Below are 27,408 nucleotides of genomic sequence, written 5' to 3'. Positions count from 1 at the left end.
TAATTACTTGTGCTCATTATATAATTATTGTAACAAGAAATTTCAGGAACATGTGAAAGACATGTCATTCCTTTGAAAGTAGTTTGGTGTTTGCATGCTTGGAGAAAGGAGGCTAATAGCTTGATTCTGCAGAGAAAGTATTGTCAAAACCCAAAATCTCATAAAGGGAAGTTGCACAATTTTAATGGACATAACAGTGTGTTTGAAGGTAGAGATATACAAATACAAATATCTATACGTGTATGTATACTTTATAGACATGAATGTGAATTTTCATAAAAGTTCCTGCTTGTATGGATGTAGCTGAGAGTACTTTAAAAGTACTCTTGTCTGATTAAAATTTAAGATTAGCATTTAATGTTAACATAATACATGAAATTGTAAAAGTTGTATCTATTGTAGAATACAATTTTTCATTGCTGGTTGCCACTTTATAGCAATCTTCCTCTCAACTTCCTACCTTGCCCTCTCCTTGCCCTTCTCTTTCCCCATGTTTTAGGCATCATTTTCTGATGAAATCCTCATTTTGTGTTAACATGGGGAGTAAAATAATATGTTGATGGCTTGGATATCTGTTGGTGTTCTCATGATCCCTGAGTAGAGAGAGTGATGTGCTGTCACTCTCTCCATAACTGTCCAAGGTTGAGAATTCTATTACATCTTTCAAAATGTCTTTTTACTTTCATCTGAAAATGAAAATAAGTTGAATAAAATCCAGTTTACATTTGAGCTGGGCTGCATACTCACTTCTGTATATAAAATCAAACTTGATTTCCTAAGGAGTTTTTTCTGTTAATACAATTTTTTCCTTCTTTATGACAATTATCATATATGGCTTTTTTTTTTTTTCTTTGTTTTACTGCCACAGTTTGAAGTGAAAGCATTAAGTTAAATTAATTTGACTTTGCTAGGCAAATGGTGATAGTAGCACTTTAACAGCTGTTTGCTTTCCTGGATTGTCCTTGGTGCTGAAATTGCTTTTGTATCTAAACAGCAAAATGTGTTTATAGGGCTACAGAATATGGAGATAAATTTAGCCTGTCAAACAGATATTATTGGGGCTTTTTTTGTGCTGTGTTTCTGGGAGTGGATCCTGACTACAGTGCTTTAATTCCAAGCTGTGTGTGCCTTTGGACATTTTACAGGACTGTTGTGGAGCTTTTCTCTTTGATTTATGACCTTGCCTTATGGACTTCTGATCAGATTTTATTCTCATTTAGTGCAAGAGGGGCTAATTATGAAAGTGACAAAGATTCTTTCGTCGTGCTAAAGTCTTTTGAATGACAAAAGGGGGCTTTAAATTAAAATGAACTTTAACAAGGCATTTTCACATTGAAGTGATACACACTCTACCACTGATAGAGTAATTCATTTTCAACCCTTTCTGATTCTATAAACACATTGTCTCACAAGATCAGTAATTTTTTACCTCTCAGGCTAATGAAGAGTGGATGATAGACCAATGAATTCTCTTTTTGCAGAACTGTTTTGACATTCTTAATTTTTTCTTAAATATCAAAGAAAGGACAAAGAGCTGTGATTTTATTGCATTAATATTAATAATCATTTATCTGCCAGAAAAAACATTTAAATATCACTTGACATTTGCAGAGAAAGATTAATGTTTAATTTACTACAAACATAGAAATACTTTGAAATAAAAGGAATTCTGGATTCAGCAAAATAAAAAAAAAACCAACACCAAAACCCCAACAAAATTAAGACAGACATTCAGATATAAAAACCATTGCAACCATAGCAGAAATCAAAAACATGTTGGTGCCATCTAAAATGTCAATATTTAAATTATCACTTCTGATTGAAAAAGTAACATTGACTAGACAGTTTTTTAAGGTCTAATTTAAACTTTAACTAAACAAAGATAAATGAGGGTAAGCAGTTTCCTGTTACCTCCTTGTGGGTACATTTACAAAGGCCTGTATAAATTCTAGCAGCATTATAAAAACAAACCAACATAATGTAGTTATTGGCATTTCATAACTATTGGTAAATCTGAAAGTCAAGGGGGCCTTCCAGAACAGGCTGGTGTCTGGAGGAAAGGAAAATAGCAAGACAGAGGAGTCAGAAAATTATATAAGGGAAAATATAGGAGCAAGTTCCATTACCTACAGAAGGATCAAAATGCTGTATAATAAAGAGAAAAGTAGAGAAATCACCTTGTTCTACAAAAGAATGTCAGAGTAGGAGCTACGGAGGAGGAGGAGATGAGCAGGGAAGTTGTGTATCAGTCTAATCTGATGAAATGGCTAAAAATGTACCCAGACTGCAGGAAAATCTATCTGTAAATTTTATCATGGAGATTATATGGTAAGATACCACTTTTAGTCAATGAAATGATGGGATTAATGTATTGAATAAGAATAACATTTCTAGCCCCCAAACTGTTTTTGTGACTAGATTGATAATGGCATAGAGAATCAAATTCGGTTTCATAATGAACTAAAATAAGACTGTTTCTTCTGCAAAAGCTGTATGTAGGACAGATGTTATTCACATTCAGTATTTGTATGGAAAGTCTATCCTGGCAGTACTTTTTTCCAAGGATTTTTTTATAAGATAAAAAAAAAATCAGCTATAAACCCAGTAATTTCTTAGTTAAAGAAGGTTCTTATCCAGGATCCATGTCAAAAAGAAAGATTCTTTTATAAGGCAATACCTGAAACTTTTCCATTAATACTCTTTAATAGAAAACTTCTGATTTTATTTACAGCTCTGGTGACTTTTGAGAGGTCCTTGAGAATATAATACAAGTCTCTGATTAAGGTTTCCATCTATTAATTTTTATTCAAGTGTCAGTGTGTAGTTATACTTTGGAAGGATTCCCCTAGAAAAATGGTGATTCTGTATATAAGGCACCAAACTAGGCCAAATGCAGAATTACAGCATTACTGTGCAGTAATAAGTCAACAGGAATATCCTCTCTTGTAGGATGAAAGAACTTCCTTGTCTTTTGCATTACAGGAATTCTCAGGGTCTTTGCAAAATGATGAATATATTGTGTAGGAAGCATTACATAACTAGGATGGCTGTGATGTACTAAAGAATAAAGAATTTGCAGCTTTTAGGTTTTTTTTTACCATTTTAAATACTTTCTTTGCACACTGGTGCTGTTAGGCAGCAGGTATGTATGAGAGTGCTTTACATCAGAGGCTGTGGAGGGTAACAGATTTCAGGCCCTAACTGAGCATCAGGCCCTAAGCCAGTCAGTATTTGGAACATGTTTCTGTGTGTGACACCCCAGGGTGGTACATCCCTCTGTGGTACTGCACTTCCTATTCCCTCCTCTGCCTTGCTGGGTGGTTGCTTCTGTGGTTAAGGCTGCAGACGTTGTTATAATTTATTTATTAACTCATTAATTATTTATTTAGGATAGCACCCATTATATGCTAAGTGACTTCCAAACAGAAATTTCCCCAAATGCTTTTCCTTTAAGAGCTCTGCTCTGAAGGATGTGGTCCAAGCACAGCCATGAGAGACCCATTTTGGGGATGCAGGCTTTGTTAAAGAAAGCTGAGTTTCGTGACACTAATGCAAAACCTCTTTGTATTCTGATTCTCCTCTGACAAAGGTTCACTGCCGTGGATAAATAACTGCCCATCTGTCATTGGAGGCCTTTGGGGAATTGGCAAAGAGGGAGCAGAGAAATCTGTTTTTCTGGGGATTTGGTAGATTTGGTGTAGTGGGTGTGAGATGGCCATCTTAGGGCACAGGCCTCTGATTTTTAAGCACTCTTGACACTCCCTAAGTTGCTGCTTTACCACTGCCAGTTTGTGGGTTTACATGATTTTGTGACTTTTTGGAGCATTTGTCCTGCAGTCTTAGGCTCTGCTGATATTTCTGTAGTTTATATGACTCTTACAGATGTAGGAGAAGGAGTCAAGAGACTAACTCCATTTTATTCATCCTTTACAATTTCCCTGCATGGTGAACATTGACATTTTATTCTTTGCAGCACCAGGTTTTTTAGGTCCTTTAACTGAAAGCATTAGTTTTTATTGAAAAGGGCAATTTTGAAATGAGGCTCTTTGGCTGCGAGTGATTAAATATCAATCTCATTTGATCAAAACTATTGAATTCTTTCAGCAAGACTGTATTGTATAATTTCTTAATATATATGTGAGCCTGCTGTTTACACAATGGTCTTTGTAATATTTTGGGATATCTGTTACTTGTATATTGTGCTATTTTGCTCACAGTGGTTGTTGAGCAATCATGATCACTAAATATTCAGGAATACCTGTGGCTGTTTTTCACTGTGCTCTAAACTGACATCACCATTAAGACTGCTCTACTTAATGAACATAAAAAGACAGAAAATATTCCAGTTTAGCTGCTTATGTTGTCTTTCTAAATTGTATTGTTTACTCTCCTGGACTATAAAAGAAAGTTGCAAGTGATGTCAGTAGGTGGCCTTTGTGATTAACACATGCTAGAACTTTACAGTTATTTATAGTGTGAAATCTCTGTAACTGTAGCCTCACTGAAGGAGGAACCTCAAGCCTACTAAATAAATTTTAATCCCTCTATTCCCTCTTCCCGTTTGTCCAGACATTTAAACACCTGTGACCAAGAAAAGTATTTTTTTCTGAAAGGAAGAACTCATCCTAAAGCTATCCATTGGCAGCACTGTCTGGACTTCTGGAATATGAGAATCTTTTTCTAACTGTTTTTAGTAAAATAAATAATGGCATTGGCCACCCCTCCTGTTTTTTTATACTCAATGAATAGATTTAAGATTGATTATGAGTCTCTCCTTTTTCAACCAGTCTTTCTTTCTTACAGGTTTTCAATTCCCTTAGTTTTCTGTGTGGAAGACAATTCTGCCTCCTACTCTAATTCAGATAAAAGTTTTAATTTATAAAACTCCTGTGGGTGTTTTAGTCTAGGCCACACACCATTAATATTTCTGCAATTTAACTCAATACAAAGGAATTAAAGATTTGTTCATTACATTTGTTGGGACCACTGAGAAGCAGTAACTGTTCCCAGGGCCTATGGGCAGAATATCCCCAGGAATGGATTCAGTGCACCTTACTTGTGTCACTTGGGAGGAAAAGTGTTGGAGACAGTAGAACTCTAACTTTGATCCTGAAAAAGTCTGGAAAATCAGATCAGGCTTTCATTGTTATAGATGAAGATCAACAACAAAAGAAAAAAATAACCCAGTAGAGATCCATAACTTATGTTCCCCCCAATCAAATGGATATAATTTATTTTAATGCTGTTTACATAGCTAAATAAGAAATGTCTAAAGCTAGAATTCTCATGTGCTCTCACAATTAGATTTTATCACATTGTCTGTTTACAATAAAAGCTCAATCATAATTTCTAGGCCTCTGTGAGTGCTACATCCTGACCTACCCTTTGCAGAGATGGAACCTGGCCTTTTACCAGCTGCTGCTAAGACCTAAGTCATTGCTCCCATGCAGTCTTTTTCACAAAAACTACTGGTTTACTGTTATTTGGATGTCACTACTGATAAAAACTTAAAACATTATGGAAACAACATTTTCAACTTAATTGAGGAGGGAAGATGGAAAAGAAACTGCAAATCATGTCTGAAGCTCCAGCTTTTTGAGCCATGTACTTTTGAAATGCTTTGTCTATTTGATATTCTTGACCTTTTTTAAAAGAAAATCAGGATTTTGGCCAAAAGTGGAGTCATGAGCATTGCGGGGGTTTTAACTGAAACATCAGGTTTTTAAAAGAATGCTATATTGCTGAAGAGTACCAAGAGATTCTCTGCAGAACATTGATTTAACTGTGGTACTGAAGATATTACTTTGTGTTGCAGAGCTTGATATGTGCAATTTAAATAATTTAAACCATGATTTACACTGTTGTGTATGTGGTTTTTATAGTATTGTCCTATTGTTCCAAATCATGCTTTGTGGTTTCAGGTATCTTGTGCTGACATATGCTCTGGGAATGAATCTAGGAAATGATGCAGAAGCTGTCATGGGTTTTCAGAAATCATCCCTATTTCATTAGATTTTTTTTTTCCTATTTAGAAATCAAATGCTATTTAGAAGTTCTTTATGACTTATTGCCAAACTATTTTTTGTGAATTCTTTTCACAGGCAAAGACCATAAAGGCGGTGGGAATTTACATCTGATATTCCTAGATGCACTCCTTTCAGAAGATATCTAATCTTTCACTTGAGAGAAGTTTTTACAGATCTCAGTCTCCCTGTAGTTCCTGCTCCATTTAGAACATATCAATAAAATTTCCTTGCATTATCATCTCAATGTTTTTTATGAGCTACAGGGATGAATTCCATTGAGGTTATTCCATATTCAGCATTTTACCTTATTTTGGGAAATACAGAGTTGCATGAAATATAGATTAATACAGTTTGGCGATCTTGGACTTGATCCCAGGTTCAACTGGTGAAAATGATGTATATTCCAATCTGTTCCTTGGTTGTTTTTGTTTAAAGAATTTGTATAGATTGAAATGCAGCTGCAAGTGTATTAGTGATTTTCTATTGCTTACTTGTCAAGATTTTTATTGTGTGGATGAAAAATAGCATTTCAAAACCTGGCAGCATATTGACAAAAACAGAAGAGCACTTTGTGTAATTCTCTTTTGAAAAACTACCTCTTTTAGAGACAGAGATTGCCTCAGCTACTTCCATTCATATGTATCTTGATCAATAGATTTATTGATAGCTTTTAGCCAAGATTTAATTCTTTTTTATCCTCAGTTCACCATGGTGCTCACTTTTCTGAATTAAGAAAGTAGAATTAGGCTCCTATAAGCAAGGCATACAATATGCAAGTGCTCTAGGTGTAAAAGGAGGCATTTGACCTTTTGTTGCTAATCTGTGACAGGTGCAGGCTATTTTCTTCCAAATGGTGTTAATTTTCATGTGCAAATCCACCCCCTGAAACCTGCATTCTATATATCCACCACAGGGGAATTGGTGGTCATCATGAGTACTGTAATGGACAGCTGAGAGGGATAATCACCGATATTTCAGCACATTTATGCTCGCGCTCAGCCGGGTTTAGTGCACTTCTGTTTTCACTGCTTATTAGGGAGGCTGAAGTTAGTTATTCATGGCCGGACAAAAAAAAAAAAAAAAAAAAAAGTCTCTGAGAAAGTTCATGTGCCGGGAACAGCACATTGTTACAAATTAGTTTCCTTTACCATTTCTGGCAAACTCATTACAAAGTAATCGCGCCCTGCGCTGAAGTGCACTTCCTCTGGGACCAATAACTGTAAATAAGCAGGGCTGCAAGCTGGCTGATAAGTTGTTGTTCTGAAGATAACGGTCCTTTTTAGCAGAGTGTTTGACCTTTTTCTTTATATTGCCTCAGGCTTGTCTGAGACCCTCAAGGTCTATTTTTCATCTTAAAAATTCACTGTAGGCAAGCACAATGTGCAGTTTAAGAAGATTTTAGGATTGCTTAACATATCTATATTTTCTTTTCTAGCATTTGATGATAATTGTTAGAATGTTTAGTAACTTTAGCTAGCATTTTCTTAAGCAGGTTTTCTTTCTTTGTGTAAAGTACACTTTTTATTGATGTAGGAAGCAATATACATTAATATTTTATGAGGACTAAGTGTATGTTGCATGATTAATAAAATAGTATCATTGGGCTTTTTTCTGACTTTTAAAGAAACTTGAAACATGCTATTGACCCTTTTCACTATTCACATTTTAAGAGCATTGCACTAAACATTACTCTGTAAAGCAATTTAAGCAAATATAATTAAGAATTTCAGCTTGAATGATTAAAGGAAAGTATGTCTCCTCTTTTCTCAGTATGCTAAGAGTATTGAACAGAACTGTGACTGAAAATTGAGTGTGTCTTAAAAACAAACCCCAAGGCTAAGTGAAAGTCAGTTTATAGACATTTGGGAATTTGATTTATTCACATCTTCCCATCAGTTTAAAAAGATCTGTGCTAATATTTCTGTAGAGTAAAATAATAATGGAAAAAACCCCTGCAACTAATTTCAGAGTGCATAGGAGAGAAAATCCAAAATGTCTTGAAAAGTGCCGGCTACTCAAATAAATTACTTGTTTTATTTTTAAGATATAGTCAGAAAGTCATTTGACATCCAGACATGCACCCAAATTATAAAAAAAAAAAAGGTTGAATTGTCTTAGAATGCCAACCAGTTCAGATTTTATTCCTCATAATGTTGTTGGATTTTTTTTCCTTTGCAGGTCACGTTACTCAATCAGTTAATTAATCATGCATGTACCTTAAATAACATCAATATCTTGTATTTTTTAATTTTAACCCCAAAATACAGTGCTAATCACAAGATATGGAGTGATGAGGCTTTGGAGAATGCTGTATATTCTCATATATACAACCTCTGTATTTATGGAATGGAGTGGTGATGAGTTCATGTGGGCATGAACTCAAAGTTAAGTAAAGCAAAGCTGATGTTTTGGTAGTATGAGACTTTTTTCTCTGATTTTAGAAGAATGTACTTAACCAATGAAGTTGTGAACAGACTCTTACTGACATCACAAATGACCAAACTAGCAATATGCACAGAATAAGAACTGTGGACACAAAGGGTCATACAGTGAAAACTGTTATTAGTTACATTACATAAAACTGGTGCTGTCTGACTTTCACAATTTCAGCACAGAAACTGTTGGCTGCATGTGCTGCAAAGGACAGTGTATGCATTGTGGAATTGCACAGAAGTTCCTGGGGCACAGGAGGAGCTTGCTGTCTGCCACTTATTAAATAGTTTTCTCTCTTGCTATATATTTAGCAAAAAGGCAAGCAAAAAAATATGGAACCTTTTACAAATATTTAAAAAAAAAATCAGTTTAAAGGTGGTTTGCACTTAAGAAAAAATTGTTTCTTTTCAGTGTTAAAATGTTAATATGGCTTAATATCTAAATGGAATGCTGTAATCAATGTTTTAATTCCTATTCCATAGTTTCTAATGCATGTTACTGTGGTACCTGTGGTACTGGAATATAATTCTCATCCATCAGAGCAAACGTATTTCCCATGATTACAACACTCTGAAGGCAGGACAAAAAACTGTTCAGTTTGTTTATGAGATTAACATTTAGGAAGTTTATACACTTTCTTGGACACCAAGAAATGTTTTTCAGTGGCATTATCAGTTTTCTACAAAGCATCTCTTAAAGTGAGGAGGTGTTTTGTTCCTACAGTTCTTGGCTTCTTTATGCCAAAACTGCTGTCTTGTTTAATGACATTGCTATGTGGGCTGAAATTAGGCTGACAGATTGTGAGCAAAGGCTGTGATATTACAAACAATAGTCTATTGAGCATGAGGAACTTGTTGAATTAGTTACCAAAGGCATTAGTGCTCAGTCCAGCCTCTTTAGCATCTGGAAGACAGAGAAGAAATAGTGGGCTAATGAAATGTCCAAATTGCACCAAACTGCAAAGGGCTGCAGGTGACAATGGCAGCTGACATGTGCCTGGTAAGAGGCAAATACTAATAATAAACTAATAAACTCACAAAAGGAAGAAGTAGTTCATTAACAGGGAAGGGAGCATTCAAATAAAGGAAGGAAACCTTGTTGGGGTTCCTTAGGAATCAAGCACACAAATGATTAAATTTTAAGGGCTCTGCTGGATTTCAGATGGGTTTTTCAGAGCAGACTGGATGGCAGTGGCTCCAGCACATCAGCTCTTCACCATCTGTGATTCCCCTGACATCAGTACAATTCTCCAGTGCTAGTTTAGGCATCCTGAGGACTCTGTAAAGCACTTCTGAGAGGGTCATCTGTTCCAGATCCAGTTTGGGTTAGCTTCATGTTAAAAAAGAAATGGAAATGTGCAAAAGGTCAAAATTAAGGTCTCATTTTGCTCTGTTTTAATTATTCACTTAATAATCTTTTAGTTTCTTATGCCTTGCAGTACAAGTTTTTAATGGTCTTTGAACTTTAAATATGAATTTAATTGCTTCTGTGTCCTTCTTTGGGAGTAATTCTATCAGAATTTGCACCTCTGCTCTGTGCTGCAGATAACTTAATCCATATCTGGAATTGCTGGGATTGCTGGGAGGCATGTATATTAGTTTATTAGTTGACAAGATGGACCTAGCCCCCCATCTGTGTTCACCCAGCCTGCTGCCTTAACCCTAGAGAGTCTGCCAGGATCACATGCACAGCTCAGGCTGAGGTGAATCCACACAGCAAACTTTGTCCAGAGACATCTAAATCTGTGACCTGTGATGCAACTGGAATAGAATTTTTTGGGATGAATGCCTTGGGCTACCTAAATCCTGAAATATCCAAGGAATATTATTGTGAAAATGAAAAATTACAGCAAAACAAAATCACTTAATTAAAGGTATTAAAATGCAATAGCTTGGTTTTACCATTCTTAGTTACTTTGGATAATAATCTGTAAGAAATCATAGTTTACACTAAGATTTGTGTTCAGTTGTCAGTAATGGGTGGGTCTGACCCCTGTGGCAGAACATGCACTTAGAGTGTCAGGGTCTTCAGCTAAAGCAGGAGCTGTGGTGGGTTGGCTTTGCCCACCCAGTGCTCTCTCACCCACCCTCCTCACCAGGACAGAGGTGAAAATAAGGTGAAAAAGCTCATGGGTGCAGGTGCAGACAGGGATGGCCTGCACAGGCAAAACACTCTTCTGTGGGGAGACTAATTTAAAATAGGTTTGCATAGTAAAAATCAAGGAGAAACTGAAACAATTCCTTCTCCCTGCCCTTCCCTGTTTCCCAGAATCAACTTCCCCACACAAGGTGCGGTGCAAGAGACTGAGGCACCTGGACACTGACACTCACCATGGCAGGTGACATTATTTGTGTTTGTCACAGGTGTTCTGGCTTCCCAATAGAGCTGTTTTTTTCAAATATTTCCAATGCCAACTGTCTCCTTGAGGCGAGCCCTCAGGAGCAGATTGAGAGCGTGGAGCAGAGGGAAGCAGGAGAGAGAATTTTCTTCTGAAAAGAAGGTTGTGGGTAGGAAAGTAGAAGATAACATTAAAAATAGAGAAGATTAAACATGTTCCATTAGTAAAGCCAGAAACAATTTAGGATAAGGTAGAGATCCTGGAACTGTATTGATAAACAGAATTAAAAATGCCTTTTTCCTGCTTCTTTTCCAGCCCAGAGCTGCTTGTGCTGGTATTGAGCAATGTGTTGCCAGAGAACAGTCCTATTGACTGCAGTGGGACTTGCTGAGGAGGGAATTGTTTAGCTCAAATAACCTTATAAATACACATTAGAACCCAACAGTATATTTCCAACCCAAAAATATATATCTAACCCCCAAAATATATTTGAAAAACCATAAACTGAGGTTTTCATTGCTACTTTTTACAAAGGAATATAATTTATCATGTGAGCTAAAATATGGCCCTGTCTTACAAGACCTGGTGAGATGGGTTTTGGATCAGGAAAATTCTAAGTCTTATTTTTGTAGTGTATAAATGGAATGGACAGTCTAAACCCTGTCTCTAAAAATCTTGGCACACTTCAAAGAAAAAATGCCATTTTAGCAATTTAAAAGCACTTAGTGAGTTTTCCCAGGGCTGAACTTCATTTCTATAGCCAGTGTGGTTGCCCGCTGAATAATGCCATAGGGGACAATGTAGCTCTGACTATATTTAAAAATACTATTCCATGAAATTCACTAGGAACAAGCTGAAGCAAAGTCTCATTTGTGTCCTTTGGAAGGAGGTGATAGTGGCTGTAAATGGTGAAGGAAAAGGATTGAGATGGTTTTTGAATCACAGAGGAGATAAAGGCTGGACCATCTGTGGGGAGAGAGGGATGTTTAGAGCAACAGCCAGAGGGGCCAAGCAGAAATCTGGGGACTTTTTAATGTTACAGGGACTTGAACAAGAGCAGCAATTGGAAAGAAAGGAATCCTAACAGGTGGGGACTAAAAAGATGGACTGAGATATCATTTAAACAAAGTGAAAAAGTGAAAAAAGGAAACAAAAGTATGTTAGGACACATAATTGGAATATTCAGATAAGAGGAGACAAAAGGTCAGTTTGATTGAATAATAAAAATCTGTGTTGTCTTCTTTTTGGTGTATTCATATGCATGTAACTTACTGCTATATATTTTATTATATGACTACAATTAAGCCTTTAAAAATAATTCCAAACTACCTTTAAAAATTAATTCTGAACTGTTGTAAGGCCTGTTATACTTGTATATTTTAACCAATGGAGGTAGAAGTTTTAGAAACTTTTCTCAGTGTTGTTCCTGGAGAGTTGATCAGCCATTCATTAAAACAAACCCTGTTTTGTCTGTTCCTGGCAGGGAACCTGGGCCGGGTTGACCACGTCACAGAGTTTGAGTATGATCTCTTCATTAGGCCAGACACCTGCAACCCACGCTTCCGAGTCTGGTTCAACTTCACCGTGGAAAACGCGAAGGAATCACAGGTAAGAGACAACAATCCAGACAGTGTGACAGCTTCAAAAACTGAGTTACTCCAGAACACGTTTTCTTTAACAAAAAAAGGTGACACCCAGGGTTTGCAACTGAAAGTTTCTTTAAAATGTGTCTTTGTTCTTTGAATTTTTATAAATAAAAGCAGATATCAGTAGGAGTGGGTATGACCATGCTTTTCAGCTATCCAAGCCAGGAGGTAATTGCAAAGAAAGTATAATTTTTGCTGACTAAGAGAACTGGTATTAATAATGGCTGTCATGTATCTGTGCTTTTGCATTCCAACCAAATATGTGTGTTAATATAAGAAAAAGAAGTCCATCATATCTGTTCAAACATTATCACTCAAGCCTTCATTTAATATGTGTAGAGCAATGGGGCAGCTTTGCAAACAGGCATTTCCCTTGTGATTTGTAGCAGAGGAGTTGCTTTGCCAGTGTGTCCCTTGTGAAAGAGGTTTAAATGTGAAGCAAATTGATAGGTAACTGTTTCACCTACTTTTAAATAATGCTTTTTGTTGTAAAGATACCTCTTAAGAAAGACACTTCCTTGCTCTATTTTTTCATTTGTATACTTATGAAAGTTATATACTAACTTTCACATTAAAAACAAAATGCATTTCACTTTTAACAAGTGCCTTGAATTTTGTTCTGGTGGTGTGCCTTAATTTATCAGAATCAGTCTGTCGTTTTTGCTTAATGGAAATAAAACATATTTAGTAAGAGAAAAAAACTGCAGAAGCTTGATATTTGTATTCATATGAGACTAATATCTTAATATCCAGCACTGCATCATTCCTGTTACAACTGGAAATCATGAAATTGTTTATCTGTCGTCCTGGAGCCTGATACTTTATCAGACAGACCCTTCCCCTGCTGTGCCTTACTCAGCTATGATCAAATTATATAGTCATGAGATGAATGGGAATCTGTCTCAAGGAGGCAAAGAGATCGGGTAGAAAGATACAATATATATCTAGTGCTTACAGGATATTTGTTTTCATGGTTGTCTACATGAAAGAGAATGGTTCCACTATTAAGTTTGACTTGTGAGGTCTGTTTTTATAATGTGTGCTCCTATAATCTTTTTCTCATCTCTCCAATTTCCGTTAAAATGAGACCTGCCTGGATGTAATCTAGTCTGGAACCTTTTTTAGGTCTTTGTACTGCAGACCATGGGCAGCATTAGTCATTGCAGCTCAGCTATATTAAATGAAAGTTAGAAGTTGCAACATCAAACATACTGTGTAATGTAATCTGTTTTCTGCATTTTGATTATTTTATTTTATGTTTTACTAGAAAACAATAACAAGGAAGCCCAAACTAGTGCGTATTGCTTCAAAATTTTGCACTAATACAAATATAGAGGACCTTTGGTCACATTATGTGTAGAAATAGTTATTTTAATAGCTCTCTATAAATCATTACCTGGATAATATTGTATTTATTTTTGATGTATCATATAGTTAATGTATGAAGAAGGCACATTTATACATTTGTATTTATTAGGTCTGGTTTCAGCCATTCGGATAAGGATTCACAAAGAGTAGCTACTTTTGTTTTTTATATTATTGATTAGTACAGTATTTTGTGTTATTACTTTACAGACAAATGAAAAGAAAGACCAATTAGACATTCCAGCCAGTCTTACCACCTATGTATTATTGTTCTGTAAGAAAACAGGTTCTTTGAATTCTGGTTTTAATTTTCTTAAGTTATGGAGCTTCCATTTCCTATATCTGAAAACTGTTTTATAGACTCCTCCACAGTGTTGCTTGATTTTTAGCCTAAAGCTTTCCTTTATTTAATCCCACAATTCCCAGTTGATATTCTGCTTAGTAATAACTCCTTGTGGTGCAAATAAATCCTCATCATCCCTGACTAACATTTATATTTCTGTAAATTATAACATTCCTCATCATTTGTGTCTCAGCCTAGCTATCATGTTTGGTTCTTTCAGCCCTATATCCAATAGACCACTTTACCTTTTAAGTATTTTTCCGCTTTGGGGCCTTTGGACTTTCATCATAAGTGAATCTTTCAGTCCTTGGATAATTAGCCCAGTTTCCCAAGGAAGCCAAGCTTATATGATCTCACAGTCTACTTGCTAGCCTAGGTTTTTGTATGGCTTCTGATCCCTCTCCTCTCTTTTCTCCTTCAATAGCTTCTTAACTCTTGGCCAGTTTCAGCACCACTGGACAGGAATTCCTGTAAGTTTTGGGAAAACAGGCTGCCAGATGGGCAAGAGACCCATTAGTGTTCCCACTGGCAGATAGGCTATAGTATGAGATCATTTCTTATTAAACATCAGAGAATCCACAGAGGAGATGAATAGGAGAAAGTACTCATTGGAATTTGCATTTTTAAGATACCAGAGAATCCAACCATGAAATCCAAATCCATAGCATTTAGTAATTTTGCTTCTTGCAGAACTTCTTGTTTTTATTGCTATTCTTCCTCTTCCAGTTCCTTCAATGTTTTCTTTATAGTGCGGAACTAAAATTTAATGGATAATTCTGAGTATGCTAATCCCAATTTACAGAGAAGGGGCTTGAGTCCCTTTGCTCTGTTACTGCCTCACTACAGGCAGCTGGAAATTGCAGCAGCCTTTTGTTGCTGTATCACTATGGAAACTCAGGCCTAATTTGTTTTTCCCTATCATACAGAAGTCTTTTTTCAGAGTGATTGCTTCCTTGCTCCTGTTACGTATGTCTGAGGTTACTGTTGTGCTTCATAGGTAATAGAGCTAAGCTCTGTACCATGCCAGTGACAGCCTTAATATTTCCAGAATTATTTTTGGAATTTTATTATAAACTTGGTTTATTTGATGTTCACTTCCTGATGTTGAAGTAGAACCAACAGATAATTTTTTTTTTAATTTGGAAGTTGGTAAATTAATTTCTTCCTCCTTATGATTTGGACTTCTACATCAGACATTTTATGTTGTCTGTTTTATTTTATACTTTTTTTGACCAGGAAAAAAGATTTTAAAAAAATAGCTAATGCCTAATATTTATGTGAGGAAATGAATCATCATGTAAGATATGTGCAAGTTGTGAAATTTGGTCTTTTGGTCTCTTTTTATGGTTTCTGTCTTGCAAGTCAGTTGGTCTGAAAAGATCTGTGCTATGATTTTTTTTGTCTCTTGTTTGGTGAATTCAATTAACGCCAATAATAGAAAAGAAAAAAAATAAACGGATATGTCATATATAAGGAAAATACATAGACTTTTATGATTTACACATATCCATGAAAGGGAGAGTGAAGGAAATAGGATTTGCTGTGGAACACATGCTCTCATGGGCAAAGCCTCCAATTTCTCTAATTATATACGTGTCACAGGCTGCTCTCTATTCCTGATGATGCTCTTTACTGGGCAGGGTTTGCTTCCTATTCACTTCAGCCATGGCCCTTAAAACACCATCTACGATTTTGCTGAATTTCTTCTCTGTGCAGTCGGAAATTGGATGAACAAATTTCATCTCCCAATTGCATTTCAAGTATTTTAAATACACAGTGCTTCAGGTGCAAGATTACCTCTGAGCTAAAATGGCTGTAATGCTATTACTAGCAACAGTGATTCAGTTGAGCTTTTTGGAAAAAAAAAAAAAAAGAAAACTATATACGTGTGATAAATTATAAAAAATACACTGGCATACAGATATTGAAGGATTTTACAGGTGAAAATAATGATTATTGTTTTTGAGGGCCATAGCCAGAAATTCTTCTCAAGTGCTTGACACTCACTGTTTCAGATACTGTAACCACAATGGAAAAAGATGATCTTTGTCCTGGAAAATTTACTCTTGAGCAATTTGAGAAAAGATAAGCGTTAAATACAAGAAAGCAATGAAAGGATTAAAAATGTTTGAGGATTTTTGATTTAACACACAGCAGCCATATTATACCCCTAAGCAATGCATATCTAGGCCTCATGACAAATTCTGTGTGTGTGTGTACCCTGAGCAGCTCTGCTGTCTGATGAATCATGTTGAGAAATGGTATTTTCACTGAGATTAAAAAAAGAATTTCCAACAGAAGGGGTTTCCTAATAGTGCCAAATTTTGTTCTGTAAGTGTTGATAAACACATTTGAAGTTCGTCATCACAAGGGTGCTGACAAAATATACCAAGAGGGATAGAGGAGAAGAATGGATATTTGGCAGCTAGGACTTGATCATTACTTACAGTTAATAAATCAATCCAGATTGAGGTTAAAATCAAAGAACCAAATGTTATTTACTTCAAAGGCATTCTCTCTGTTACTTCAGTTGCTGTTGCACTGGAACTAGAATTTTGACTCATGAATTTTTTTTGGTGATTTTTTATGTGTGAGTATGGATCAGGAAAAAGGATAGCCTGTTTTTCAGAAATTTAAACAGGATGCACAGGTAAGACAGAGATTATCATAGCTGGACATTATTATGAATGCATGAAACTGTCATTGTAGAATTTTCTTGTTTTTTGTCCTAAGCTGTTCTTTAAAATATAAAAGGCTGTAAGATTTCTGTTGTCTTTAATTGATTAGATATTCAGGAAATATTTGTTATTGACAGTGGATTTTATAATATGTCCAGCATTTTTTGATTGTCCTAAAACAAGTCAATGATCCTTATCAGACAACTGCTTCTTTATGATGTTGCAGCTGTGATTGTTTAAAGATATGAGTGATACATGTTTAGGGTGAGATAATGTCTCTCTTTATACCAACCGACACATTTTGGAGAAGCAGGGTGAAAAAAAAAGAAAAGCAGGCATAATTTGAGGTACTCAACCTTTTTTTTCTGACCTAAGAACTCATTCTGTGCAGTTAATTCCTGCAGAAGCTGCATCCCAAGTAAGATGGAGTGAATGTGACATCAAAAGCAGGCTAAAGTTGGAAACAGGCTACCTTTTTACTTTCTTCTTCTTAAGCAGACATGCTTTGCTCTACTGTCATTTGGGGATTTAAGTTACTGCTATCAAGATGCTTTATAACATTTTATACTCTTTTCAGCTTCTCATTTGAGAAGACAGATATTTTCTTTACTGTACATTAAAAGCTATATATTGAATTTACCTAGCTTTGGAATATGCATATGTAAAAGGGCATGTTTTCATGAGAGTACAGATCTGAAATTTTGAAGTGAATGAATAAAGCATTTTTTTGCAACAATTCCTAACCAACCTTAAATGCATAATTTCTTTTGTGCATTTCATTGCATATGCCTTCTTAATAAATTAGGTATATATCACTCATTTATCAATAATTTACATGAATGCTTTATTATTCCTCATCTGATGGGCTCCTGTAATCTATCTAAATAGCTATTTATAATTATTTGCAAGGAGAATCACTAGATTGTTTGAATTTTCCCTTTTTTGGAAGTCCCCAACTGTTACCCATCTTTATGTACTCTTATGTGAATTTTTAGCACACTAGGAAGAGACGTCCAACTCTTCCTGTATTTTGGTGTTTTAGTCACTGTTTACCCAGGTAGCCAAAATGCAATCTTCTTCATGTCCCAGTTTTGTTTTGTCATAGGAATTAATTTTGTTTCCTTGCTGATATTTTTCTTGAAAACCTTCTATATTTGAGAAGTTAAATGGGTATCGGTAACCCAGCTGACACTACCAGCTCACATTCCCATTTTGACTTCAACATGTAACTGTGAGTAGCATCACTGCTATAACTTTACATTTACTGCTTACTGTAGTGTTAGTATTGATTTAGTTAGAGCAGTATCAAATTTTTATTTGTTTCATACATGAGTGAAATTTTTGCTTTTCTCTTAGCTATCAAATAGTGGATTTCATTTCTTGTGGTGGAGCTTGGTTGAGATTTAAACTTTGACGTGCACCTAAGGTTGTTGGGTTTGTCAGTCATTATTTTTCATCATTATCATGTCATTTTTCCTTGGAGAAAAGCAAATACTGCATAAAGGTTGAAGTTATAATAATTTTTCTAAGATTAAAAAGGAGAGAAAGCTGTCTTGAAAAATTTTCTTCAGGAAACATCAAGTAAAAATATTAATCTGAATTAGAGAATGGTTTCAGTGAAAATTCATTGGGGTTCACTAGCAAATATGACAAAAGTTGTACAAAATAAGAGTTATGTGTTTGTATCCTTTGGGATTCCTTTCAGAATTTAGAAGCAGCAGAAGTCTGGACTTTAAGTTGTTTTCTTTTAATCTGATGGCATCCCTGATGGCATATATGACAAAATTGAACTGCATATCCTGCACTGACTAAGTTCCTTAAAGCTGTATTTGTGTGCAAATGTATATTTTATATATAAATGTGTGCATAAATCTATGTCTATCTGCCTAGAAAACATGAGAGACTAAGGGGAGTGCATTTGGATAATATCTTTTTAGTAAAGCTTTACTACAGGGTAAGCTGATTAGTTCTTTGAGTAGCACATGCCCTTCAACTTGAAAACAATGGGAAAAGAAGGATGGAGGTAGAATCATGAAGCAAATTTTGTAAGACCTTGCAGTACCATAGCACTGGGTAATGTGAGTCTGTTACTTTTTGTTAGGGAGGGCTTGAATTATCTGAAATTTATATTAAAAATCAAAATGGATTATTTCAAAGGAGCCTTTGTCTTTTTAATAGTAGTTTTACTGATCCCTGTGTTGGAAACTGGTACAATTTTATTGTAAGTCAAAAGTTCATAGGGTTAGACCATACCTATAGTAGTTGAGGTAATCATTTACTTACTGAGGAAGCATAAGAAATGATAATTAAATAAGAAACAAAGTGATAATGTTTAAAATAGATTGCATGTGCCTCTCAACATTTAAAAAAAGAAAAATCAATTGAACATACTGCAGTTTTGAAGAAAAATAATGGTACCATTTTGGAAAGTTGTGCCTATATTGGTCATGTATAAAATTAGATTTATAACTGATGATTCTTCCAAGTTGGAATCCTTTCAAGAACGTATAATTTTATTTTGGATCAATAATTCAGTTGTGCTTGGAATAGATTGAGGCTGCATGTGAAACTTTGGTAAGTGCAATGTAGTGTGCATGTCCATGAAATATGAAAAGTAATTAATGCAGGTAGCTTGCTAAACACAGGAAACAGTCAGCGTTACCAGAACTGCATCTGTCTGGTGAAATATTCACTCTTGGCAAGGCAGTGTTAAATTCATAAACTTTTTCTGTTCCAGGTGTCTGTAAGAACATTTCAGATGCCAGTGTTCAGTAATTATTGCACACACACTGTACCCTACAGATTTAACACTGCCTTTTGCCTACAGGAAACTAATGGCCAGGTGTGCTTAATTTCCTATGATGGTGGCAGCTGTCACTCAAAATGTCAAAAATACATTATAGATGCCATCAACAAAATCAGCACTGTGATGATCTTGATGTCAGTGATGTGACATGCTTGCTTTTCATTCAATTTAAAACCTTTTTGATTTCTGATTACATACTCCATTTTTTTAGTTCCAGAATGAATTGTCTTCCATCAAATTTGGTTTCATTTTCCTTTTATTAATGAAAAGTTTTTATATCAGAATGTGAAAGCATACATTGGAGAAGCAAAGATGAAATGTTTTGAACTTTCCTGGATTTTTATACCTTTTAATTCAGAATAATTCTCAATTTTAAAAATTCAGAATAATCTATTTCTCCCATTGATTTCTGAGGAAGAAAAGTTCCCACAACGTTAAATGCTGCAGAAAAATTCCATTCTGATCTCAATTAAATATTTTATTGCTTTGCTGTACTACTTATAAGTGTATGCTTAGTTTATAAAACTCTAGAGCTATCACACATTGAGATACACACTTTGAGTTTTTTTAGGGAGCAAATAAAATGCCATGATTTGTAGCTACTTTTGTTTGTTTTTATTGTTAATTGAAGCTGGAAAACTGTAGGTTACTCGAGATACTACATTATATGTAGTTAAACTATTATGTTTCTTCCAGCAAAATATATTTTAATTCATCTATTGGAGAAGCTGTGAAATACTCTGTAAAATGACTGTGCAATTTTTTTTGCTTTGAGAAATTAAGGAAAATTATCACTGGGTTTATAAACTCATCTCAACATAGAGCTGCTGTATTTTATATATAAGATGCAGAATAATCAGCTGAGTGATTCTGATGATTGAGTACAGTTCCCCCAGTTTAGGATCTGACCTGTACACCCTGGGTATGCAACATCTGCTGTTACACCACAGCTCAGGATGGCTTTAGTAATTTTTTTGTGATTTGAGAAGCTCTGTGGAAGCTTCTAATTTTCATAGTAGCACTACCATGATGAACTGTGGCTCATTACTGTAAACTGATGGCAGCTGTTAATACTATTACAGGCAGAGACTTTTTATTTAAGGGAAACATTAGCCAGTAACTGGTAGATTTCTGACACAGTATTACATAAGGCTTCCTGTTAGGAAGGAGAGCAAAGAGAAATGGATTTGAACCCATTAGTATCAGAATTACGTGTCAAAAAGCTAGAGCAGAGTTCAATTTATTTCTGCAATAAAGTGTAAGCTGGAGATTGACTTGACAATTATTTTACCTTACATTGCTCTGGTTGTTCTGAGATGACTATTCCAACATCAAATCATCTTGTTTGGACATCTTTTACAGAATAACATGATAGTCTAAATATGCATTATGTTATGTAGGAACTAAAACTCGGCAGGTTTTTTCAAGTAGAAATGAGTTTTTTATTACTCCTTTTACTAGAGGATGTATATACAGCAGAACACATTCGGCATAGATTTAAAACAAGTGCATATATTTTCTGCTAAATCTAGTGCATGTTGTTGAATGGCGTTTACATTGTAATGGAAAGGATAATATTTCTGAAGCTTTTAGTAGCTTGGTATAAGGAATACAAATAATCTGCCCCAAAATATTTGTTTTCTCGCAGCCAGTCACTAAGCAGGGTTGTGGCTTCTGTTTACCAGTCTCTTTTTTCCCTAATAATTTTCCAAGATAAGAGACAACACATTGGACAACCACTTCCTTATTATAATTTTCAACTTTGAGAAGTGCATTGCTACCAAAATTTTTGCCCACTTAATATATATATTGTTCTACTGAACACCAGAGTCTATGAATTCAGAGCCTTAACTTTGAACATTGTAACAAGCTTTTATTGGAATGGCAATTTTTCCTATCTTGGACTAATGGTCCTTTACAGGACACTCATTTAATTTTCTAATTGTGTAGCATAATTTTTGAAGGGTGTTGTGTTCACTCTCTCTGTGAAAATTTAAAACTGATCCCACAAACAGAGCACCACAGAGTATTGTGGGGTTTGTGGCAGCGCATTTCCTGGCCCTGCAAATTCTACAGTGATGCTGAGTACTTCCACTGTTAGGTTTAGGATCACCTCAGTAGTCAGATTAAACAAAATATCCTTCCTGGCAGGCATGTGGAATGGCAATTCCATGGCTTTGGAATATCCAGGATGAAACGACAATTGCTGTTCCTTGTGGGTTGTCTCTTCCCTATGGCTGCAGGAGGATTTCTTTGAACCAGAGGTTAATATAGTTACCTACCTAGGTCAATTGTTATTTTAGATGAAGTTATATATATATATTTCTTTTATTGATTCAAAGCCTGTTTATTATAAAAATCAGCCTATAAAAGAGATGGCATGTATACAGGGAGATAATTTTTTTTTTTTTTTTTTTTTTTTTTTTTTTTTTTGCCAGGAATTTCTCATGCATAGATACAAATGAATTTTCTAAATGTAAATGTTTGGCTAGATTATTCTTCAGAGACACATATTGATTTCTGTTGTCACCCTTCAGTGAGATTTAGGGTAGGTTACTGGGAAATCCTTTGCAAGTACATACTGAAAGAAATGTAAAATATGATTTCCTTGACAGTTAGTAAAAAGAGATAGAGTAGACGTTAACAAATTAACTGTGTTTATTCCATCTTCACCAGTTTAAGAGTCTTTCAGTTTCTAAAAAATCAGCTTGTTTGGTGCTTACAGAATACAGGTCCATATTGCACTGGGTGAGCTCGAAAGCACGTTTTGAAATTCATAGCTGAGCAAAAAGGAAGCTTTGCATTTCCTGATTTTCCTTTGCAGATCTAAAAGTGGAGTTGTGGCTCTCTTGCCAGAGTGGGAAGTACTGTATGATTTTGCAGTTTTGACTGTTCTGTAATGCATGTAGTATGAGCCTCATGGAAGACTGTGTGTGATGGCCCAGCTTAATCCTAAAACGTGTGTCATTCAGCTTTCTAATAAACCTGAAATTCATAAAGTTCTGTGTGTTACAGTGAGTTTGATAATTATGGATTATAATAATTTTACACTTCGATGCTTAAACCTAAATATTGTTCTACAATATTTTATTTTTTCTTTTCCTTTTTTCTTTGTTATTTAGAGAGTACAAAATGCCTTCAGTAATACCAGAGTGCAACCTATGAAAAATTTGTTTTTATAACAATATCATTTTATATCTATCTAAACAAGTTATTTTAAAACTTAGAAAAGATTTTTATGTCTTACAAGGACTGTTAGATATGTGTTGAACAGTTTGTTATGGTTCAGTCATGATAAATACCAACTTCATCTAAAAAATAGATAAAAAATGTATTATTTCAACAGCTACAAAATCTGATCATTTTTTGCTTTCTTGGCATTGTGGTATTGTTAACCTCCATTAATTTGCCTTTGTATAAATATACCTATGTAAATGGTGTAAAAACTATTAATATCATGCCACTTATAAGGTACTGTCAATAAATGTTTGGTTTTAAAAATAAATTTTAGTATCTAGGAGATGAGACTACAATATTGCTGTAAATTACTGTATTTTAATAAGATTTAAATAGTAATTACTTAATTATACATATACAATGCAAAATTGCATTCCTTTGCTCATTTTGTAGATAATAAATGTACTGTTAGATGAAAAACTCAGCTTCCATTGTTTCAAGGGAACAGTGATGATTTGGTTTGTATACGATTGAAGCTACAAATATTAAAATTATAAAATGGTGTAGTTGTATTTTATCAAAATGTTTGGGAACATTTTGAATTCAGAGGTATTTTTATGATCTCTCTCTGATGTACTTCAAGGAAGAAAAGCAGAAAGAATTTTGGAAAAAAAATAATCTTTGTGGTAAAACTGGCTTTATAAAAAGCCAAACAAGAAGAGGCATTTTTAACATAATTTTCTCCTGACTTAAACAATCTTAATTTTATCACTTTGCCCAACTGTGTTCCTTTGCATGAAGTATGTGCAGGAGATACTTCTGAATTTGCATTTTCATTAGATTTAGCATTCAGCACCTAATGCCATAAATTTGTTTTTGAAACTCTTTAATTCCCCTGAGTGTTCCAACATATTGAATGCTATTTGCTTTGTATTATGTTGGCAGCAAATCTGCAGTGAAAATGCTGTCAATATATATTCATAGCTAACATTGTTAACTAAAAGCAATATTGTTTTTCTATTGTAAGCTGTCACAAATGTTTGGCACCCTGTTGTGTGAGCCAAAAAAATGTCAAAGAAAGAAAAGAATATTTTTGAAGAAAAGTGCAGTGATAGTGTCAAGTTTTCTGCATTAAAATACATTCCTTGTTTGTACAGACCTTTGCAATTTATGAAACTGTGTTTTGTAGTACTGTAAAGTTAGAATATTGTGAGAAGATGCAGGCAGTTACAGATATATTAAATGAAAGAAGCACAGTAAATGATACAGCCATTTTACTTTGTGTGCAATGCAATGTTTATCAGGCTGTAAAATGTATTCTACTAAACCCAAAGATTATTTTATTAATAGTTCTGCTATATATATGTGGAAAATGAATAAAAAATATTTTGCATTTTTTCCTTGTTTTGAAGATGAAGTGTATAATTGACAAGAGCAGATGCAAAGTTTTCCTAGGGAGTATCCTTATCTTTGTGTAAGAAACACTGATTTTTGTTTATTTAAATTGTGTATTCCTTTTCCCAATCATTCATTCCTTTCTAATGAATTTTTTTTTTTTTTTGGTTTTTTTTTTGTTTTTGTTTTTTGTATCTGCATACTATTATAAGAATGTCTTAGAATAGTGTATTTTAGAGAACTTCTGTGGGGAGAAATTTAAAAAGAAAAATCCTGTCTGCCATGCAAATAACCATGTTAGTAGTAATACATAATGAACACCTATAACCTAAAATAAGCCAAGTGGCATCTTTTGTGCTACTCTCACAAGTTATTTAACCCAGGTAATTTATAATCTAAGCCATGTAAATGGGAACTTCTGGATGAGGTACTTGAGGGACAGCCAAGTTTCCACAGGCTGGGTTACTCTGGAATCAGCTGAGTTCAGTTGGTGGCAGTGGAGAGGACTGACAAAAATCAGTGTTTCAGCCCCACACATGGCTCTCACTGAAGTACCAGAGCTTCACAAAGATACAGATTTCCAGTACTCTCATCTCACCAAGATAACATTTTTCTATATTCACCTAGGTGAAAATATTAATCCATGTATAGTGAAGTACTGGCAGCCCCAGAAATATCATTCATGACACTTTGTCATTCTCTAGAAAACTTGTTTTCTTACTGAATGTGTTGAATTTGGGAAACTTTTTCGGTGAACCTTTAATAACTTTGGACATTGGTCAATGTAGTTTAAAAAACCTCAAACCTTAAATATTCTGGTCTACTATTCAAGAAAAATCATTGGTAAATTTGTTTGAACATTTTTTTCATACAGCAATATATTGGTGACACACATTAGCATGCATCATCTTGTGTGATTCTGGCACACGTTTTGAACACATGCAGCCAGATCATGCTACATGATGCCAATAGTAAGTCTTTTTTTCCCTTGGAGCCAATTTCACCCCTCTGCTTTGAAATAACCTCTGCTTTCTGCACTGGTATTTGCTCTTCTAGGGGAATATAGGTGCCACAAGTGATTTCACAAGGTCCCTGGTATGGACTCGCTATTTTCAAACATTTTCTAAGAAGTGCAAAATAACCCAAGTTTCCATTGACTTTAGTGACATTTCAGTACTATTAGCACCTTGGAACAATGGCCTTTATATTCCTTGGCACCAATCTCTATAAATTCTTTCATGTGCTTTCAAGTAAAATTGTGTAAACCTTCAGAGCTAAGTCTCCCACTACTACTGTTGAAATTAATTTTTTTCCTGCTTTTTAGTTCCCACTATTCTTTCTTAATTTTCATTAAAAAAAGAAACGAAACAAAAACTGTAAAATACATTTAATGTATGGAATTGCTATTTCTGTCTCTGATTGGCATTATATAACAAGGTCAGGGATGTTTGTTAGTGTTCTAGGTGTATGTCCAGCACATTCAAGTCTAAGAGAGAACGTGTCTTGCCCCTGTATTCATTCTTTTCTAGATTATTCCAAGAATTTGCACATGATTGAGCCTAATGTATATCCAGAGAGGCAATATAGTTGGACAATTGCATTCACAGGTGAATAATATTTTTTAAACACAATAAAAAACTTTAACAGTTTCTTAAATGGCTCACTAGATAGGGATTGCTGTTACAGAACAGGAGACAGTACTGCATCCTGCAGACAATTGACAAAATGGACTAGCAGTTTTCATCCTTAATTTGATTCTTTTTCCTCAGTGGCAGAGAGATTCATAGTCTTTCTTACATTGTTTATCTTATTTTGGCATAACAGATTTAATCATGACTGTATCCATTTTCCACAAAGTGTCTTGTGTCTTGAATCATAGAATGTTTAAATCTTTTACAGGTGTGGGATAACTGTGCATCATCCTACTGGAAAGCTTTGGATTTCTGTGCCTTATGGAAGAATGTACATTTCCCCAATTTTCAGAAATGTTTATGAAGCTTTAGAAAGTGCTGTGTCTTCTATCTGGCAGTTAGATTTCTATCTCTTCTTGTTATTGTTAGGGTTCCTTTTTATTACTTACTTTATTATATATTGTACAGGGGGACCTGCTTTGTCTTTTTACATTTTAAACTGTTTTGTTAGGAATAAATTTGATGCTGCAGGAGGAATGAAGATGTGCAAACCCAGTTATTAATCATGCTCAGATCTTTCTTATGTGTCTTGAAACACTTCTTTTCCTTCTAATAGCCTTATAAGAAATAAAATGGTATTTTTCTTTTTTATGCTTGAGAGTTGTAACTTGATAAAAATGAAGGCTGTTACTTGCTCCCCTTTGCAGAAGTGATGTCAAAGAAAGGAGCAGGACATTCCTAACTTTTTCTCTTGGGCCGAATTATTCTCATCCCTGCTGAGGAATTTAGGTGGAGGACTCCTCCAAGATGTGTTCCCTGCTTTTTCTTCTAGCAGGAGTGACTCAGAATTCTCTTGAGGGTAGCTATTGCAACAACACTGGAGCACAAAGACAGAGAAATTAATAAAGTAAATAGGAAAGACAGTAAATATAGACCAGACCATCCTCATTTACTGTTAGGAATAAGAGAGGAACAGTATTAAGGCACATAGATGAGACAAAGCAGCACTTATCCATGGTGAAATCTATAAAATGTCTTCAATTGCTCAAGGGATCTTTAGATATAGCATTATTTTCTCTATCTTATGGATGACTTGACCACCTTCACTATGAATTTTTCATGATTTTCCTGACCCAGCAGCTCTTGCCTGTGGAGAGAGTAATACAGTATTGATTTGGGTGTTAGGTTTCTGCCTTTTTTGCCATAACAGGATTTTTGTAGCCTAGAAACCTCAATCCCTGATTACTCATTAGAGACTTGAACAACTTTTCTTAGATCTGGAATGTAAAAGAAGAATCACTTGGTTACTTTTGTCATAGGTAGTCTTTGTAGTGGAATTTCAGCTCATCTTGGTAATGAGTGTTGTTATTAAGCTTTCCTGATTGAATGGGCTCTACTAGGCCTTCAGACTGCAAGAATACTGTTGCCTGTTAACAATTAGTGTGTTTGAAGCAAAATTACACTGGTGAATGTCTTTATTTAGCAGCATACTGCAAAACAGTGGAATAAGTAGGGGTCTGCATTCATCCTGGCATTGATGTCTTGGTGACTTATTTTCTGTGCCTCTTGG

The 27,408-nt window shown here is 34.9% G+C and overlaps 1 protein-coding gene across 1 annotated transcript in view; it reads left to right on the top strand.

Moving 5' to 3' along the window:
* The window catches only part of LOC306806119 (BEN domain-containing protein 5), a 549,457-nt gene that overhangs the window by 33,343 nt on the left and 488,706 nt on the right, over positions 1–27,408 (top strand). Inside the window, exon 3 of the mRNA XM_079314569.1 lies at positions 12,281–12,405. Within this exon, the coding sequence (XP_079170695.1) occupies positions 12,281–12,405 (125 nt within the window). The remainder of the gene's footprint in view (positions 1–12,280; positions 12,406–27,408) is intronic.

This window comes from Erithacus rubecula (assembly GCF_903797595.1).
Source record: "Erithacus rubecula genome assembly, chromosome: 10".
In the NCBI taxonomy this organism is placed as follows: domain Eukaryota; kingdom Metazoa; phylum Chordata; class Aves; order Passeriformes; family Muscicapidae; genus Erithacus; species Erithacus rubecula.
Note: the sequence above shows the minus strand (reverse complement) of the source record. Positions and strands in the feature narration are given on the sequence as shown.